We start from the raw sequence: 19644 nt of genomic DNA, 5'->3' as shown, positions 1-19644 counted from the left end.
TTCAAGTGCTGCCGCCGTTCCCCAAGTCACCCTCAGCACCTGGTGGGACCATACATCCCTCGGTTTCTTCCAGCGACCTTGTGCGACCTCGACAGCCCGGTGCGATCTCGCACAGCTTGGGGAAGCGCCTCACTGCGCTCCATCCAGGAGGCAGGAGAGGTTCTAGCAGGAATGACTGAAAACCCGAAGTCCTTTGTGCCTTAGCGAATACAAGACCCTTCTGATCAGCGAAGCAACCGGCACACCGGCTGAGGCACCGGCACTGCCGCCCTTTTCCCAGCCCAGCTCCCCGCAGTTCCTCTCTCTCCAAGCCAGCGGGTGTGCGGGGAACAACGCGCTGACAGCCGCCGGCTCTCGACACTGCGGGACCGCATCTTAGCGCACCGCGGCTAACTCGGCCGGGGCAGGGACCGGGTGCAGGCTTCCCCCGCCGGGCAGGTCACTGTCCCAGAACCCGGGCCTCAGCCCGGGCACTGCCCCGGCCCGCGCAGTCCCGCGTGCGGCGTGCCGCCCCAGCCCACGTGCTCCGCCATCCTCTGCCGGTGACTGCCGCCCCCGGAACTCTCGTAACCCGCGCTTCCCGTCCCCGCCTTCGCCCGTCCGCCCGTCCCCGGCGCTGCCGCTGCCATGGGCCCGGGGGCGGGCCCGGGGCCGGTCCCATCCCCGGCCGCGGCGGGTCCGCTCCGGGTTGGCGGCGGCCGCGGGCCGGGACCATGAGGCGCGTTCCTATTGGCCGGCGCGCGCCGCCTGTCGCGCGGGGATTGGCCGGGCGCGCCCCGCGGGGGCGGAGCGTGCAGGAGGAGCGGGGGGGGGCGTTAAAGGCGCCGCGTCGGGAGGGCGGTGCGGCGCGGCCATGGCGTACCAGGGCTTCGCGCAGGAGTACCTGGGCATGCCGGCCGTGACCCGCGCGTACACCACCGCCTGCGTGCTCACCACCGCCGCCGTGGTGAGCGGGGACCGGGCCGGGGGCACGGGGTCCCGGGGGGCTGCGGGGCGGGAGTCGGGGCTGGCCGAGGGCAGCGGGTGATAGCAGCTGCTCTGCCTGTCTCCCACAGCAGCTGGAGTTCATCACCCCCTTCCAGCTGTACTTCAACCCCGACCTCATCTTCAGGAAATTCCAGGTGAGGCCTTGCATGGGGTTTGGGGCCCCTTGTGCCTCTTCCCAGCGAGGGGTGGGTGTGACAGGATGGGCCTTGGGTGTCCTGCTCCCTAGGGTGGCCAGGGAGTGCTGTGTCATTCCAAGGGGCTCCTTTCCCACTACTCCAACCTTCCCTGATTGGTGCAAGCTGGGTCATCAACACAGCGTCCCCTCTTGTCACAGGCACCTGCATGGAGATAACTCCTTCCAGCCTTTCCCTGCCACACACCATCTTGGCATTTCCTTTTTTCCTTGACTCAAAACCCGTCTCTTCCTTCTCTATTACACTGTGTGGCAGCTGCTGTTGGGCTGGTTGGAGAAGGCTTTATTGTAGAGAAGCGTGAAAAGTAATTAATTTGGCTCTGGGTGCTGAATTGTGGCTGCTTGTCCTCTCCAGAAAAGTAGAGAAATCTTTCCCACACCTGGAAAGGTGAGATACTCTGATGTATCAGAGTATTATGTAAGGATGTCCTACTAGAGTCTGGTGTCCTGGGGTAGTTCTGAAGAGACAGGTGCATGACTGAGCATTCCCTGTGGACGATGTGATGGGCTGCTCTATATGTGGTGAGGAGAGACCTCTGTCCACCTCCTTTTCCCTCTCCTCTCTCTTCTCTTTCAGATATGGAGGCTGATCACCAACTTCCTCTTTTTTGGGCCCCTGGGATTCAGTTTCTTTTTCAACATGATATTTCTGTATCCTTTGGTCTCAGTGAAGTTCTCTGCTCCCATTTTGGCTTAGATGCAATTCTCTCCATCTGTCTTCTTCCCCAGCATGACTTGCCTTGGCAGCAGTCTAGGGCTGTGGGTTGTTCCCTTGGCTCTTTTGAATGGAAGCCATGACCCTCCTGCCCCTCCATCTCCGCTTGCTGGAGGGCAGACCCTGCCAAAAGGCTGAGGGAGCTGGCAGTGCTGCTGCTGTGGCTCATGCTGGAGAGCAATGCCCATTCCTGGGGTGAGCTCTGGCTGAAGCACAGCAGGTGCCTCTTTCTTTCCTTGGGGTCAGTGGTGTGAGGTGAAGTTTGCACTGTTCTGCTCTGGGGCTTGGACACCTGGCTGACAGCTTTCTGGGATGAAATAACTTGCAGCAGCTTATTTCCCATAAAGTCTTGCTGTGGGGCACAGGGTAGCCAGCTGTTAATTTCCTATACTGCAACCCCTCCCTTCTCTCCTGCTCTCAGGTACAGGTACTGCCGCATGCTAGAAGAAGGCTCCTTCCGTGGAAGGACGGCTGACTTTGTCTTCATGTTCCTCTTTGGAGGGTTTCTCATGACAGTATCCTTTTGAGTTGGTTTAGGCTCTTTGGTGTCTCCTGAGACGCTGTGGATAGTGTAGGGCTCTGCATGCTGGTTTTGTTGTGGTGTGGAGCAGGTACCTGCCTGCTGAGCAGCACAGCAGCTGGTTTAGGAACCTTCTTGGTGCCTCAGGGCAGAGGGCCTTGTGCCCCAGGCCTGCCAGGCTCATGTCCTGTGACCTGGGAGAGCTCTGCTGAGCAAGTGGTGCAGGGGCAGTTTCTGGCTCTATGGCACAGTTTGTGCTCCTTGTCTTTCTCACCCTTGTCTTGGCCTGTGCCTCATCCAGTGTTCTTAGAGGAGAGAAAAGCTGCCTGTGATTGTGCTGGTGCCTGCAGAAGTGCTGATGCCCCTGGCAAGGAGCTGGGCTACCTCATCCCTGAAGAGGACATGTGGCAGTGTGCTCGGGAAGCTCAGCCTGAAAGGAAGCCACGTGTTCTGCTCCAAGAACTTGTCCAGCTGTGACAGGGCCACTGCCTGAGCTCTGGTGAGTGCAGCATGATTGCATGAGGCTGGCTCAGGGCAAAGGCAAGAACATGGAGCCATGAGGATAAGGAGTGGGCTGCCCACATACTCCATTGTCAGCACGTTGGGCAGTGTGAGCTGAAAGCTTGCAACCTGTCAGTAGCTGGAGGTGCCATCACACAGCTTAAGTCCTTTTCATGACACAGTAATCAGATGGTGAAATATCTTTCCCTCCCAAGCATAAGCCTTTTCTGAATGTCTTCTGCTGTCTTATGCAGATGGCTCAGAGCACTGCTGTCTTCACAGAGCTCTGCATGAAGCTGTGTGAGCCATTAGAATCCAGGTGGCTGCAGCAGCCACGTGCTTAACCATGGGGGGATTTGGAGTCCAACTACAACAGGGACAGAGGAAATCTTTGCCTCTTCTGTCTCCTTGTGCTCTAAAGAAGAGGACTCTGAATTCCAAGAGCCATCTCACTGCTAAACTTCTTCTGTAGAAGACAGATACTGGATGTGAGGTAGTTGTTAAGATATGCCACTGTCCCAAGCCCTGTAAGACTGTGAGAGCCCTTCTTCAAAGGTCATTTTGATGTTCATTTTGTAAAGGTGACTATATGAGCTCTCTGGTCTCCGGTGGTTGTAGACATCAGCTTAAGGAGTGAACAACCTGCATGTGCCACTCCAGTGTCTTGTTCTGGGGTGGCATGGAGGGAGATGTGTGTGGGGACAGTGATGGTCAGTATATCTCAGCCAGGAAAGGCTTGGTGACGTAGGCAATGGCTCAGAACGCTCTGATCAGCTGCCTCTGGTTTGGGTTTCCTAGTCACAAAGCACCCTGTGCTGCCTGGAGGTGGTGCACAGGGTGGGTAGGTTTTTCCTTGACTCGGTAGTTCCCAGCTATTTGGACTCTTTGCCAGCCTGTTTTTCCTGGGCCAGGCTTTCACCATCATGCTGGTGTATGTATGGAGTCGCAGGAACCCTTATATCCGCATGAACTTTTTTGGGCTTCTTAACTTCCAAGCCCCCTTCCTGCCCTGGGTACTGATGGGATTCTCTTTGCTCCTTGGCAACTCCATCATCATTGATTTGCTGGGTAAGTCAAAGCTGGTGGGTGATGGGAATAAGGACACCTTGCAGCCACAGAGCTCAGTTCTCAGTTCTCATAGATGCTACTGGGGCACTGGCACCCTCTCTTGGTTCCACCATACCTAAGATGTTGGGTTTCCTGAAGTAAGTTGGCTGGGTTTCTGGGTGGCTGGGCCTGGGCTTTTGCTTGTGACCTGCTTTTTGGTGTGTCTTTCCTGGGGGCAGAAGCTGGATATGGTGAGCTCTGCCTGACACTCGGGCTGTGTCTGGTCTCCTGGATGTGCGGTGCTGCCCCCGGGCTGATGGGCTCCCTGCCTGCTTGTGCTGATCACAGCAAACTACAGCATCCATGGCTCTGGAGGGAGCTGGATGTGGGCACACAGCTGAGGGATTCTTAAACAGTTTTGCCCAGCAGCTCTGGTTCAGCTGGCAAAGGAGTCACAGCTGTGCCTGACCTTGGTGGCATCTCTCCCCAGGGATTGCAGTGGGTCATATCTATTATTTCTTGGAAGATGTTTTCCCCAACCAGCCTGGAGGAAAGAAGTTGCTCTTAACCCCTAGCTTTCTGTAAGTAAAGTTGATTCTTCCTGGGCTTTGCTGTGGGCTTTTTCAACCTAATCACTTCCATAGAAAACTGTGACCATAAGAGGCAACCACCTGCTGACAGCACCTCAGCTCCACAGTTCATGCCCTTGCTGCATTATTTGCACATTATATACATGTGTACAGGGCCCATACAGCAGCTGCTGCTACCTTCAGCTTTGCTAGTAGAACTAGAGTCTTCTTACTGCTTGTGGAAATGTTAGATGGAAGTAGGATTTTTTCTGATGTATTTTTGTGGTTTAAGAAAGCAGAATATGTTCTGCTTTGTACACTGACATTCAAATCTGACCTAGTGATCAAGGAAGGAGGTACTGTCATCACTGTGTATTGAGCTGAGCAGAATGGTGGGTGATAGGCCAGTGGCTGTGGTATGACAACCTGGTCATGGAGGGCCACGGTGTTCCTAGGAGGGCTGGGGGTTTGTCATCCTCAGCTCAGTTTCCTAACCTGCCTGCTTGGTGGGATGGGCATGTCCCTTGCCAGGAAGATGGTTTTTGACACACCTGAAGAGGATCCCAATTACAACCCTCTCCCTGAGGATCGTCCAGAACACCAGCCTAGAGACCAAGACCAGAACGAGCAGCAGCATCCACAGTAACATGGGGGACTTCTTCATGTGGCCAGATTCCTCTCTTCTGGCTGGACTTATGTTATGGCCCAGAGATCCTACTGGAATAACACCAGTTGCCATTCTGTTGTGTAGTGTGTCGCTGTTTGTGTGGGTAACCCATCTTCCCCTTGTACAAAGTGGATCCACAGAGCTTTGCACATAAGAACTCCTGAATGCTTACAGAGGTGTTCTAGGGATAGGGACTGAAGTTGTGATGTCTCCTCAGTTAACTGGTGTGGAATAAGTATCAAATGGGGTGTTAAACCAGTTACTCCTTCTGCTCTTAATGACTTGCTGTGTGCCAGGTCACTCTTGCCCTCTGTACAAAGACTGATGTACCTGGCCCTCACTGTTGTGAGACCTCTTTGTGGGCTTTCAATGAAGTAGTTCTGTACCATGGTAGAATGCAGCTCAGCCTCTTTCTTTCCTTTATGTCACCCACTCCTTTTCTGGTGGTTGTTTCCAAAGAGTCTTTACATTAAAGTCTTTATTTTTCAGTTGTGTGTCCATTTCTGCCAGGGGCAGAGGCAGCAATTCATCAGGAATTTGCTCAAAACTGCCAGGTTTGGGATTTTCTTTTCTGCTGGGCAAGGCAAAGTTCAGGCTAGCTGAAGATGTCCTTCCCCTCTTCTTTCAGCAGGGCTACAGAGCATGAGAAGGAGTGTGGGGGATGTCTAATTGGATAAAGGGGTGCCTGGGAAAGGACAAAGGGACTGAGCTGGACACTTGATCAGTGTCTGGATCTGGATCTTGAACAGTGACTGGAAGCAGCACTTGACACTGGTAATAAAGACTGCACCTGCAGTGTAATTCCACTCTTGTTGAATTTTTTAGTTCTGAAACTTAAACATCTGAGTTTCAGGGGAAAACTAAACAAGCTAGTCCCTACCTTGACACTTGTATGAAATGGATCTGGTTGTTCTTGCTAGTGTAGTACACACTGTGATTGTACCCGACCTCAAAAGCCTTCAAATCTGCACACACTGTATGTTACGACAGCTCACTTAGTAACAGCGCTGTCCGTGCAAACCTGTGCACCACCACCAGCTATGAAGAGAAATGCAAGTAACCAGCATCTGATTAAGCACACACACACCCACCCACACACACCAACTGCCCCTCCCCTGTGGTCTTCCAATGAAAACACTTTATCAAAAAATCAGACCTCACTTGCACAAGCTCTTTTGCTGCCCTTACGCTTCCCTCTAGGAAGAGGATGAGAGGCCTGTAGAGGTGGTAATTTGTTCTAGAAGACACAGTGGTACTAAGGGCTAAGCAGTGTCAGACTCAACAAGTACTTGCCCGGTACTTTGCTCGTGACCTAATGATAACAGAGCTGCTGTTTCAGTCCTTAGAAAGAGTTTGTCTTTGAAGTCTGCAGGTGTTCTGCTTTAAATTGCTTGAGATGGGGCTTTGAAATGTAAAAGTTGGGCTATGCTTTTGGTAGGGTACCAGATTAACCCGAGGAATTGTGATTGTAGAGCAAGAAAGCGGCTTCTGGCTGTTTCCCAATAGTTCTAATGCTACATAAAGCAAGCTGGCTGAAGTTCCCATCTTTCTGGACTTGATCCCTTGACTGTCCTGCCTTGTCCCTGGCTGCTTCAAGGGACAATTCCTACAGCTTCTCTGGCCTTGAGAAGCAGAGAGGTGCTGCAGTCCTTGTGTGCCTATACCTCATTGTGAATTTGAGGATTAGTAATCACAGACTTCACAGCAATTAAAAAAACTGCACCACAGATGTTAATTTAAGGCCACAGCAGTTTCACACTTATTTTAGTCGAATTCCCTGAAGAGGCTGCTGGCAGAAGTCCCTGGTCAAATAACAAAGGGAGGCTGACGTGTTCTCAGCAAGGCTTGGAGTTTTTATGTCCATGAGCCAAAACATGTTTTACATGGGAGGCTAAGATGCAGCAGCAATTCCAGGTTTTGTCTTACTTGCTCAAATAACCTTTCAACCTCTCTAATATGAAGTAATGGATGGAGTATGACTCTGGCACAGGAGCCTAGGATAACACTGAATAATATTATTACTAAATTGCAGGTTTTCGGTTTCTGCTGACTAACATCTGGAAAAAGTTCCCTCCCAGCCAGGAATCAGAACTGTCTCTGTTATTACTCAAGTCTAAACATGATAAATTAAGGCCAGAAAGTGTTTCTTGACTGTGCTAGCAGGGTGGGTGGATCAGCAAGGATCATATAACCTATGGCTTTATCATAAAGGCCTATGTACAGCTGTCAGGCTGCCAGTAAAATCTGCCTTGCTTGCAACACTCATCAGTTCTGGCAGTGAATGGTAGGAACTCTTATCAAAGACATGGGGCACCTCAACAGCAAGGTAGATTTTAATTAGTTTGTAAGCAAGCTTGGATTTTTCTTTAAATCTCACTTCAATGGATTTTGTTTTTAAACTCCCTAGAGAAAGACAGGTTGTTTCTAGGGTTGCAAAATCCTGACACTGCAGTGCTAAGGGCAGTCATTACACCCACTTTGCTTTGAGTGCTCTGTGCACTGTAACTGGCAGTGGTTGTGTGCTGACAGTGACCACAGCAAAGGCACTGGCTGCAGAGAAGCTGCAGTCTCAGTGACTGGAGGCGTTACCTGCTGTAGCAGTTCAGATACTGTGCTGTTTTCCAGATGCAGTCTTCAGAGAAAACAGGGTTCACCACACACCAGGCTGACATCTGACAGAAATGACTCTTAAGTCCGTGATTTCAGTTACATTGTTCTACCTTGTTGAGTAAACCAGTTGAACACCTCCCCGAGTTCATTACAGACTCTGCCAAGTGTGGTAACATACCAATCCTTAGAGATTTGTTTGCTGCTTCTAGTTTTAAGTCTCTTTCTCACCTTCTCCTGCACCAAAAGGTTTTGGGCTGTTTTACCTGTTGAAGTAAAGCACCCAGGAAAACTGAATGCATGTTGGGTGTTCAGCACTATACCCAAAAGCATTAATATTAGGCCCTGGGACTCCTCAGTTACCAGAACAGCACAAAACACGGTGAGATTCACTGTTCATTCAACTTACTGAACTCAGCCCAAGGTGTATGCATTCCTTTTATTTAAAAAGTTGTCCTAATAGTGCACGTTGCACCTATACAAAAGAATCTTTACACTTGTCCACACACAGGTATATAAGGGCTCCAACACCTGCCACAGGTCTCAGCTAGATCATGCTGCTCATGCAGCGTTCTTGGTACGTGGCATTTGGGTGGAGGGGGTGGGGGCAGAAGTCAGCAGTACTGGGAACTTGTGGCAAGTGGGATGTGCCCCCTTCAGAGACAGAAAGACCCCTGCCAATCCTAGATCCATTTGGGGAGAGGAATAGGGATAAAGTCTGTAGGAAGAGCACCAGTGTCACAACAGGAAGGTTACCAAGCTGGAGCAGTATTGGCCAAACGTCTCATGCGCCTAAGGGAGAGAGAGAGAGAGGTACAGTAAGTGCATGTTACAGTCATGTGAGGTCTTACCAAAACCAATGCTTTTGGGGAGGCTGCCACAGTTTTTAGACAGGTTTATTCATAGACAGAACTCCTCAGTCACCTGAGAATGCCCCTGGTGATAAGGCTAAGACACTATTTTCACTAACAGCTTTTAGGGCACTTTTGCTCATTAACTTGGATTGAACCAGCTGCTGTTTTAAACTCTTCAGTCAGCCATAGCTGATATACAAAATGACTGTGCTACTGTTAATTGGCAGTAAAAAAAACATCCTGGGAAAGAGCTGAGCCAGTATATTTACTGTTTCCACAATGTAGCTTTTGGAGAGATACTAGCTGTTCATTTGTATCTTCCAGGAAGAATTTCATCGAGTAGGTGCAAGCTCTCAACTGCTTGTCAAACATCACTTAGCGGGTGTCTTGTGGGCAGAGCTTCTCCTGGAACCACAGAGTGCTCCTATGCTGGCAAACAGGTTGGCATCAGTCAGGCAAGAACTGGGAGCTTGCCCATTGCTACATCAGATTTAACTTCACACTACATAAAAGGAAGCTTTGTGGCAGGATTCTAGGTAGCATGACAGTTCATGAAACTCCAGTATGTTTGATTGATTCCTTCCGATACAAACAACCCCCCTGGACAAGCAAAGAGCCCAGGGAAAAAAAAAACAGGTTAAAAAAACAAAAAGGAAACTTCGCTTCAAGCAGGAGATGGTTAAAGTAGACATTTTGATGTTTGTGGAGGAAGGTGGTAACAGTTTAATACCCTGCAGCTAAAGTTTCTGCTGTGGTGTGCAAGTCTGACATCCTGCCAGCTGCCTCTCAGGAGGGAAAGACAAACATCAAAGCTTGTAACTTCTGTCAAGGGACAGGCCAAGAGAACTGTCTAAAGTAGTGGCAGTACCTTGTGTTTCTGTCCTGGTCTCTGATCTTCTTCTCCATCTCGGCATCTGTGAGGGTTTCCAGGAGAGGGCACCACTGGTCAGCGTCCCCCGTGTTGCGAATTGCAATCTCCACAGTCGGCAAAGGGTTCTCGCTGCAGGGCAGGGCACAGGGCAACAAAGCAACATCCATCAGTGGCCCCCCGAGCACTCCCGTGGGTTACCAGCCCAGACACAAGCACAAGGACAACAGAGCATCACTTGCAGTGTTTCAGGCTTCAGCATTCCTTCTTCACTCTGCTTAGTACAGTCTGGTTCCCTGAAGTTCACCACAGGCTCCTGGTTACAATCTTGTGGAACCTGAAGTTTCTGGGAAAGCAGCTACATCCATCTCCAGCCACCACTGGGGAGGGATTTGTGCTGGACCTGCAGTTCTCTCCCACACAGGCCATTACATACCTGGCTGGCAGGGTTCAAGCCCAAAAGGCACAGCTCATCCCATTTCATTAGTCCTGGGAGTACTCCCAATGCAGCACTGGAGCTGGGACTGTTAACAGGGCTCCTTGTCTAGCCTTGCTGTTCTGCAGCTCTGACTTACTAACTATAGTCAGCACACCCCTGACAATTCCTCCCTGGCAGAAGTCTGGCTTTCCTGGGAGCCTGATACTGGAAAGAGCAGTCTTTTCAGACCTGCTGTTGCAACCAGAGGCTGTGGCTAACGAGCAATGAAACACCAGGCTGTGTCCCAGATCACAAGATCAAGTTCCTCAGAGATTTCTCTGCCCTGACCAGCTGTATTATCACATGCACAAAAATATTTACTGCTTCACTAGCTGCTTTTCAGTAAAAGTCAACAGGAATTGACCAAGAGTAGCTTCCCAAATATTGACAGTGGAGCCGGAAGCCCAGCATAAATATAGAGGAGCCTCGGAATGTAAATGTTTGCTTTGAATTTTCAAAAGTGGCTCAGCCTTAGCTGCAGAAGTGTGTGTGTGTGAGAGAGAGGAGCCCTGGGACAGGTGTGCACACACATCCAGCCCCCTCCCCAGGGACATGCACCCCTACACAGGATTTCAGCACTCACAGGCAGCCCTCTCATTCCCCCAGGAAGGAACGTAAATGCTAATCATCATGGGAACATACAACATCTGCATCAAAGCTAATAATCTAAAATAACAAGTCTTCAAAGTAATGCTACCATGAAAAATTAATCCAGAGCCTTTGGTATCTGATCTGGGGAGGAAGCTTTAATCAAATCTACTTCCAGTACTGCTGACATCCACTAAACAACACTCAAACCCAGGAATTTCATCTTAGTCCTAGAATGCCACACATTCCAGGCCAAATACTAGATATTAACTGGGTTTTTGTTACTGATAGCATGATCTCTACCTCACTTACTATGCTTAACACTGAGCATTCACTGAATTAAATGGGGGATGGAAAGCTGGATTCATGCATAACCTAATTGCAAGGCAATTCAGATACTACATTTCTTTAGCAAAGAATCAGAGAGAAACTGAAAAATCCTCCTTAATCTCCCAAGCTCTACAGTAAGACAGCTCCTCCTCCCCTGTTTTTTTCCTGATGAGGAGGAAAGTGCTGCTGCCAGAATGGCTGAAAGGCACTGTCAGCTGTAGGCATCCCAGGAGAGCAAGGCACTGCCTCTGCTCAGGGTCCTGGCCTCTGGCAGTGGTGTCAGGGGCATGCCAACAAAGCAGGGAAACACACCATCTTTTGGAAAGGTGACTCCTCAGGCATGTGGGTTTGGTGTGTGAGAGAACCTGTGCCATCACTCAGGTCCCAAAGGCAAAACTGGCTATGAAGCACTGTGTGCTGCCACCAGAAACACTCAGTACCCATGAGGGAACATCATAGCACACGTTCCCCCTGAAAATCCTATAAGCAGCAGTTACCTGTCTGTCTCCAGTCCTGCCCTTCCACTGGACTTCAGGCTTTCTTTGTTTTGCACAGAGCAGGCCAGCTGAAAAAAGTGCCCTGGCTTTCATCAACTTAAAGACAGTTTCACCTCTCCCTCAGATGATTAAGAGGCACATGACTTCTCAAAACCCCAGTCCCTTGAGATATTAAGGTCCTTTTGATACATCGAAAGCAGACCCTTTCCTTACATCAATGGAATGATGCTGGAGCAACCACCACCCCTGTGGTTTGAAAATTCAGGAACTAACCAACCACAGAACCCAAATATCATTAATCACTGTAAGGTTTCAAAAGTACTCCTTTGCTGGAAGAAAAAAGGGAAGAGGAGGACATGTTTGTACTATGACAGAAAAAATGAGGTTTCAATTAGATGTTTTCTTCTCTCTGAACAGCTCATGTCTACGTACTTTGTTCTGTTGGGGTTCCTTTATTAGCTTTTTATTCTCCCTCTTAAAATACTGCCACAGTCTAAAGGAGGCCTGAAATCTGCCTGTTTGAACTACCCCTAAAAGGAAGCACCCTTCAGTACCATGGCCCAATATATGTTTTTAGAGAGAAGAGTGTGAAGTTGGCATTAACATAAACCTGGGCAGTACTGACTGAAACTTTACTTGCTGCAAGTTCCAGCGACTGAGCGGAAGCAAATGGAAAAATGAACCCTACTCCCAAGAGTCAACACATACACAGATTACTTTCTTGGGTATCTGCAATACATGGAGAAGCACAGGAAGAATGGACAGACACTTCACTCTCTGCTACTGCAGGCCACAATGCAGACAGTGCTGCAGTACAACAGGTATCAGGTTCTCATCTACCACCCTGCAAGTTCCCATTGCTTCTCAGGAATGCCCACCCACTGCTTTGTTGTTGTTGTTGGATGTGGTCCCAAGCCAGAACCGAAAATACCAGTCAGCTGTTGTGGAGGGAAAGGTAGGAGCCACCTCCCACCTTCCAAGGAACATCAGCAGGATGGACACACAATCTAACAATTTAATTCAGAGTTTAATTCACGTGTGCTAAAGGGACCCTTTCCATTTTCTAATATGAATCACTCTGGGGATCACTTTAGAACCAGGTAGTTGCTGTGGAAGACTGGCAGGATAAAAACTACATCCAGAGGAAGCAGAGTGAGACTAGTGCAAGAGCAACTGGGTCAGAGCAGATCAGTGTCTATTTCTCACAGAAGGCTGGCCAGACAGGAAACCTTCGGATGGAGCAGGAAGAAGGACCAGAGCTCATGGCAGCAGCCAGCTTCCCCACAGTCTCCAGCTCCTCTTTGCTTACTCCCACTCCAACTACTCCCTGCCTTCTGCCTGAGGTAGGACAGGGCCGGGCACATTTCCCTCTGCTGCTCAGGCAGGTCATCCTGCTTCCTTGAATTGACCCCTACAAAACTGGTGTCAACAGTACCATTCCCTCCTCTGCAAATACAGCATTTGCTGAACTTTTAAACTTCCTTGACTGTCACCATGACCCAAGGTCACAAAACCTCAGAGTGTACATTAAAGGATTGTTACAGCTGCAGACTCAGCACTGTGCTGTGGATAACATCAGTGCAGGAACTCACCACAGAACACTGCACAGCACAACTGGAAGCCATTTAGGAGACAAATTACGAAGCTGACAATGCTGCATTCCAGCTGTGAGAAGGGCCTGTGATCAAGCCACCTCTAACATCAGCCTGGGTAGAGAGGTACAGTTTCCATCAGTCCAAGTTCAAAAAACCAAAGCTTGAAATGGTGGATGGCCCAAGTTAGGCAAAGCCAACAAAACACAAAATGCATCTGGGGCTCATCATGACCTTACATTGGAAGAGGGACTGTCCCTGTTAATTAGTTCTGTCAGCAGAAACTGACAGTCATCAGTATTTGGTCCTGACATGTATTAGACCCAACAGGAAAAGATACTTAGGCACAAGCACAAAATACTGTTAAGATGGACAGAATGGGTGCAAGCCATAAGGACTAATTTCAAACAAAACCTTCTGCATCAGGTCAGCTGTTCTAAGATCCATTGATGCAGATACCCATGCAGTACAAACACACCCCAGAGCCATACAAGGAGATGGCAGCTCAGTACCTGAAGGCGTATGTCTTCTGATGCCAGCTCAGCTGTCCCCGGATACTGTAAGCAATAGTAGTGACAAACTCCCCGCCCAGGCCAAGCTCTGAGCACAGCTTCAAGGCAAACTTCTCTGGTGAATTCTCCTTCTCTGACATGTCCCACTCAAACTGGTCTACAAGGGAGATGTTTCCTACATGGATGTTCAGCTGGAGATAAGTAGAGAAACAGGTTATTTGTTTCCACTTTCACAAAGGTTTGTCCAAGGTAATTGAACTGAGGAGGCAGAGGCTGAAGAGAACAGAGCAGTAACTCCTGTTTCATCTGCAGAGTTCCTTAACTAAATTCTTAATTCCAGTAGCATGAAGACAACTCAGCATTGCTCACCATGGTTCAGCTCTTCCAAAGGCAGATGGCAATGCTTTAACTGAACTATTTCGTCATCTCAGAGGCTGGGCAGGTGGATGTTTAATAATCTATCACCTTGGTTCTGTTGTCAATACAAAGGACAAAACAGAATTTGGTTGCAGGACTGGAATTAAGAGCTCCTTTGCTCTGAGGGAAGCCTTTGTATTCCTAGTCCCCCATAACATAAGCAGAGAAACCCAAATGAGAGTTCTGCTTTCATTCTACTGCCTTCCTGTATTACCTTAATAATAACTCGTTGGTCTGACTGATCTTCTAGGATGCTGTCAGTTGGGTACGACTCGATCTGCTGTCGGATGGCAGATGCAATAGCAGGGACAAAGGTCAGAGGATTCAAATCCAGGTCATCACAAAGAATCTCAGAGAACATTTCTGGGGTCATTAGCTTTTCTGTACAGAACGAGAATGAACATTGTAAACTTTATTAGAAATTAATGTCTGCCACTTACAGAATATACAAAATTACTCCCACAGGGTGAGGTGACAAAGGGAATTCCAAATGCATTACCTTTTGTTTTTAAAAGGGTGTTTTGTACCAGGTCTGTAAGGACATACACACTGATACAGGGACTTACAGCCTTTTTTACCCACTCCATGGTATCCAGACAGTGTGGCCACAGAAGCCACAGCCATTAACCTCAGCTAACAGAGTACTCTCAGACCACTGAGCTGATGAACTGGCTCAAGAAAATATGCCAGTTAAACTCTTCAGACTACATGTCCAGGAATGACTACAACACATGGAAGTGGCAGAGCACTTGCTAAGAGATGCAAGCACTGAATACAGTCCAAAGTGGGAGAGCTTTAAATCTTTGTCTCTATGGGGCAAGGACATTTGGTGAAGGACACAACTTTATCTCTCCAGCCTCAGGAAACTCTCCTTGCTACATACCATTCATGTTCCACGTAAATGCGTCTCTGAGTTTCTGCCCATCAATTTCCATATCAAGCCTGATTGGAACCAGAACCTCTGGCTGGGATGCATTCTCATGGATCACTGCTGGGTCATGGTCATCAAAGCTAAAGTGAAGACCAACAACACAGTATATGCAACGAGCACACGACACATCTGGCATCCATAGAGGGAAGGCAACATTTGCTGGAAGCAATCCCCACACTCCAGCTCCCCGATCAGTCTACAGACAGACTCCTCGATGCAAGCTTACAGGGCTATGGCGACTAATACCAGTTTATCACCTTTTATTACATCTATCATAACACATTCCTGCAACTAAAACAAGGAAGCTTTCTAGGATTACATTTATCTTGGTTGCCTCAACTTTTATAATGGAAAAAATGTTAGTCGTGAGCTTCAGCAGCATTTTTCACTAAATAAACTAGATCAAAGTTACTGGTATATGTCAGTGAGAACCAGCCTGTCCTTCACAAAGAGGGTCTGCAGGCTCCTCAAATGACAACTGCTCAGCAAATCAGCAGGAAATAGAAGGAATTCATCAGGAAAAAAATGAACCATCTTCCTGACAAAAGGAAAGCCTCAGCTCTGAGCCATGGATGGCTACTGTAACAAAGAGCCTCAAGACATACAATTTAACTAAGAACCTCCATGTTAATGACCTGTAGGTCTTTTGTCAGTTAGGGATGAATCACATTACATGAACTCATCAGTACTACCCTGGCAGCATGTCATTCTGGTAACTGTTTCCACTTTCCAGAAGCAGGAAGCTGTCTTACCACAGAGGGAATGTTCTCTTCTTATCCCTGCCCATGCGATTCCTGTTGATCGTTGTTGAGCATGGCACTGCATCCAGGTGATGAGAGCTGTTGGGCAGGGTTGGCACCCACTGGTTGTTCCTCTTTGCCTTCTGCTCTCTGAAGGAGATGGGATGTTAACCTGCAGGCCCTCAGCACCACTGCTGCTACTTAAGGAATGGTGTAATTTTAAGCTTTAAGTCCTATTACAAGTTCCTGCTATTTTATTCTGGAACCATCGACATTACTGTTTCACAAGGAACTCATGTTCCACACCAGCCTCTCGGAAGGCCATTCTCCAGCTCACAAATATCCATCAGATATGAATCCAGGTGCACCTTTATAAATACTAGATTCATATTTGGATTTTCTGTCTATACTTTACAAAAGGACTGCTGAGAAATGCGAGGTCTCCAGAAGGCAGTATGTGCAGAGTGTGTTCTGTAAAACATCTGTTACAGATGGAATGCAGTAATTGCAAAAGAAGTTGTATCATCAAACACTTAGATTTTTCTTCCTGTTTTATGTGGGCAGTAACCCAATCCTTACACTCTGGAGATCCCCATTTGCCCAACAGTGCAAATGACTTAATGCAGACTGGCAAACAACCCCTGCAGAACAGCCTGGGCTTAAGCAACTCCTTGTGCTTCCTGCCCAAGCTGACATCTTCCAAGCAGCTCCGTTCTGAGCTTGGCCCTTACCGACACTGGTTACCTGAGGTAGGTAGGAGGTTCTGTGCTGATAGACACTGCCTTGTACTTCTCATCGTTTCCATCCAAGATCTCCTCCACTTCAGAGGCCTTTAACAGCGTCACGCTAGTGGCTAATGTTGTATAGCCATGATCTATTACCAGGAAAGATGCCAATAGTTAACATGGAAAAGGGCTACATAGCACCGTAGCATTAACAGGCTACATAGTGACAAGCCCTCTCTGTCACTGCAGGAGGGACTAAACAGAGATACAAGTGTCCTTTGGGCTTCATCTTCTCATAGATATTTACAAGGCCCAAAAAACAATCAACCCTCAGTGGACTTAAAGGTCAGAAATAGAGATGCAATGACCAATAGAAAAGCTGTTAAGACTTGGGAAAGGGGGAGAAACCTCAGGACAGCTCCTGCTGAATGACAGAGACCATCTGCATTGGGGAGTCCTGCTAAGGTTCTGAGAAAGAAGAGTTAGGCATGGGATCGGGAGGCACAATTAGGGCGACCACAGGGAGAGATCAGAGGAAGAGGATTAGACATTAATATTATTGTAATAGCACCAAAGGTCACAGTGGACATTCTTCCTCTAGCACAGCTAAGAAAAACACGCAGATGAGACTTACATCTTCGGGGACTGTGAGACCGCTGATTTTCTGTTGGGGGAAAAAAGAAAGCAAGAGGTCAGCAGGGTACTTGGAGGAAAGAGACATAAGCCCAGAGTAAACAATTATTTTTATTATGCTTTAGTCTACAGAACATACAAGAAGTCACATTGCTAAAAATTTAACTGCTTGCTATTAGTCCCTCAACAAAAACAATACCAATGTTCTCCCTGTGGAAGTCATATCAGTAGCAACACACCACAAACTCTGGCAGGCACAAACATCCAGTCCCTGCAAGAAGCAAAGTTAAGCAAAGATGCACATCTTCAATGGGGCATCCTTGCAACACTCCTGCCTATTTGACGAAAGAGACAAGGATGCCCCTCTTAGTCTATAAAAATCTCTTCTGAAATATTGTATTGATTTGGAGATGTGGCTTTTGCTTTGTGATGAATGTAGCCAACCCCAGGAATTCCATGATGGATGTTTCCATTTCAGAACGTTTTTGATCAGGTGATACTTGTTGCCAGGCTGAGCCAGGAGCCACCAGTGCCACCGTTGCAGGGTGCTCCATCACTGGGCCAATCTGAAGTGATTCACACAGCCCTCAAGGTGCACAAGCTTCTGAATCGCCAGGAACAGTTTTTCAAGGCAAAATTTTCGATAAACATTACTGGGAATGTTTACTCATCTTCTCACCATGTGAAGAGGCCACTATTTTCTTCCGTTCTTCCACTGTGGCCAGTCGCCTCCAGAGCGAGGGGTATCTCTTGTACAGGGAACCCCGAAACATGCGCAAGTAGTTTCCCACCTACAAGAAGAGAAGTGGAGATGTGGCCTGGTATTCCATTTAAGAGATTTTTAACAGAAGCTGGAAGAAATTCAGCTCTCTTTAATGATGAGAAAGACGTCTTAAGAGGGTGTTTTTGTTGGGTTTTTGGGCTGTGTTTGGCATCAAACAGCACCGAGATTTTTCTGGCAACACAGAAAACAAAATTTTATCAGCACTTATTTCACTAGTGCTATCTTATTCACTAGATACAAAAAACCTCCCAGCCATTGATAATAGAAAATTTAATAGGAAAACACTCCATTCATTTGCATGTATTTTTGAACAACCTACCCCTTCTTTACTTCGGTTTCTGCATCAGTGTGCAATGCTCAGTTGGAATTAAACTAAACCAGATACCCAGCTCTCTGACACATTATTTTTACTTTGAACCTCTGAGTCATCTAGACATTATTTGACAATAGCAAATGCCCAGAGACTTGTATTTTGTTTTAAACCCTTTGAACATCAAAAGTGTGATTGCTGCCAATAGTCATCTTTCAGATTTACTTACCATCTGTAAAGCAGTACTGTTCTTCCTGGCATAAGATCCTCACCTGTGCTAAAGGCTACAGCAGGCCTTGCTGAACAACACAACTATTTCTAGACTCTGAAATCAAATTTTTAGACTGACAGGACACTGGCACACTGTCACACAACAAGGTTTTTATTCCTTGTTTGAGAAAACTCTTTTTTGAGCTCAGTTTTTAGCTGTATCTTTCACTCTACAGTACTCATCAACAGACAGAAATTAATGGTAGATAAAAAAGAACCCTCTTCCTTCTCCATATACCTGGTATGGCAATCTTACAGTTCAACTGACTGCAGTTACAGTTTTCTTTCAAACTCGATATTTCACATGAGAGAGGAAGGGGTGTTTAGTCCCTGCTCAACCTATACAGCTGGCAGTTAAACTTATCCAGTATTCCCCTTTTTGCATCAAGATGGGGACTATAACACTTCTTCCTGTTTTCAACTGTTTCCCTGGTGCTAAAGGGTCAGTGTTTCTTGCTTGAATAAGGCTCTTCTTCAGGGAGGCTCAACATTCTCTCAGCACGGGACAACACAGTGTCAGCACAGACAATGGGGTGCTAAAACTCTGCCCGCCAGTGTTTGTTGACCAGACTCGTCTGCACAAGGCAGAAGGAGCTGCATCGGCTGATTTTGGTGCTGTTTCTGAGCCCAAAGGCTCAGGTGTGGGATTCGCTGCTTCGCAGCACATGAAATAGTCCAAACTCCTCAACAACTGTGTACAGAAATTCTCGGTGATCAGAAGCGGGGCCTCAGGCTGCGATGAGGCGAGGATCTGGTCACCACGTACCCGTGCGCGTCCCAGGGGCCGCCCTCACTGGGAGCACTGGTCCCCCCAGTTCTCCCAGCACGGCCGAGGCCCTCGGGCAGCGCCCACCGGGGGGGCAGAGGGGACCCGCGGGGCCAGAAGGCCGCTCCCCCACGCCAGGGCTCTCCTCCGCCCCTTCCCCGCCCGGAGCGCAGCCTCCCGCATCCCCCGCCGCCCGGCCCGGCTCCTCGTATCCCCCGGCGCGGCCCCCTGCATCTCCCAGCCCGGCCCGGGCCCGGCTCCCGCCCGGGCCGCACCTCGGAGCCGATCATGTAAAACTCGCCGTCCTCCTCCAGCTGGAACTTGACGGGCTTCTGCCCGAAGGTCTTGCTCAGCGCCATCATCATCATCGCGGCGGCGGGCGGGGGCGGCGGCAGCGGCCGGAGAGCGGAGCGCGGCCCTGCGGCGGCGGGAGCGACAACGGGCGGCACCGCGGCCTAGTGCGGGCCCCGCTCCGCGCATGCGGCGGGAGGGGCGGGAGGGGCGGGGCGGGAAGGAGGGGTAGCTGGGACGGCAGCGTGTAGA

The 19644-nt window shown here is 48.8% G+C and overlaps 2 protein-coding genes across 3 annotated transcripts; one reads left to right on the top strand and one right to left on the bottom strand.

The window, feature by feature from the left end:
* The first annotated feature begins 820 nt into the window (after nucleotides 1-820).
* Nucleotides 821-5687, top strand: DERL3 (derlin 3). 2 transcript variants are annotated; one of them, XM_069030920.1, is made up of 7 exons: nucleotides 821-946; nucleotides 1059-1121; nucleotides 1758-1831; nucleotides 2317-2410; nucleotides 3789-3984; nucleotides 4454-4544; nucleotides 5064-5687. In XM_069030920.1, exons 1-7 carry the CDS (start codon nucleotides 854-856, stop codon nucleotides 5176-5178), a joined length of 726 nt encoding a protein of 241 aa, XP_068887021.1. In that variant the 5' UTR covers nucleotides 821-853; the 3' UTR covers nucleotides 5179-5687. The 2 variants fall into 2 exon arrangements, with proteins under 2 accessions (XP_068887021.1, XP_068887020.1); XM_069030919.1 differs by having other exon boundaries at nucleotides 1056-1121.
* A 2544-nt stretch (nucleotides 5688-8231) lies between these two features.
* SMARCB1 (SWI/SNF related BAF chromatin remodeling complex subunit B1) lies at nucleotides 8232-19590 on the bottom strand. The gene is made up of 10 exons (XM_069030710.1): nucleotides 19377-19590; nucleotides 17651-17762; nucleotides 16973-17002; nucleotides 16358-16487; nucleotides 15626-15763; nucleotides 14826-14953; nucleotides 14157-14323; nucleotides 13526-13716; nucleotides 9529-9660; nucleotides 8232-8598 (listed from the first exon to the last, which is right to left on the bottom strand). Exons 1-10 carry the CDS (start codon nucleotides 19467-19469, stop codon nucleotides 8559-8561), a joined length of 1161 nt encoding a protein of 386 aa, XP_068886811.1. The 5' UTR covers nucleotides 19470-19590; the 3' UTR covers nucleotides 8232-8558.
* Nucleotides 19591-19644: the final 54 nt, after the last annotated feature.

This window comes from Aphelocoma coerulescens, chromosome 15, assembly GCF_041296385.1.
Source record: "Aphelocoma coerulescens isolate FSJ_1873_10779 chromosome 15, UR_Acoe_1.0, whole genome shotgun sequence".
Taxonomy (NCBI): Eukaryota; Metazoa; Chordata; class Aves; order Passeriformes; family Corvidae; genus Aphelocoma; species Aphelocoma coerulescens.
This window is presented reverse-complemented; position numbering and strand designations above follow the sequence as displayed.

Bases quoted from the DNA above. Each gene is read 5' to 3' on its own strand.
- SMARCB1 (XM_069030710.1), bottom strand. From the start codon at position 19,469: ATGATGATGATGGCGCTGAGCAAGACCTTCGGGCAGAAGCCCGTCAAG. The intron at 13,717-14,156 runs GTAATACAGGAA...ACTTATCTCCAG, and splicing joins ACCAACGAGTTATTATTAAG to CTGAACATCCATGTAGGAAA. The intron at 8,599-9,528 runs GTACTGCCACTA...TCTCTCCCTTAG, and splicing joins GACCAGGACAGAAACACAAG to GCGCATGAGACGTTTGGCCA.
- DERL3 (XM_069030919.1), top strand. From the start codon at position 854: ATGGCGTACCAGGGCTTCGCGCAGGAGTACCTGGGCATGCCGGCCGTG. The intron at 1,122-1,757 runs GTGAGGCCTTGC...CTTCTCTTTCAG, and splicing joins TCATCTTCAGGAAATTCCAG to ATATGGAGGCTGATCACCAA. The intron at 3,985-4,453 runs GTAAGTCAAAGC...ATCTCTCCCCAG, and splicing joins CATCATCATTGATTTGCTGG to GGATTGCAGTGGGTCATATC.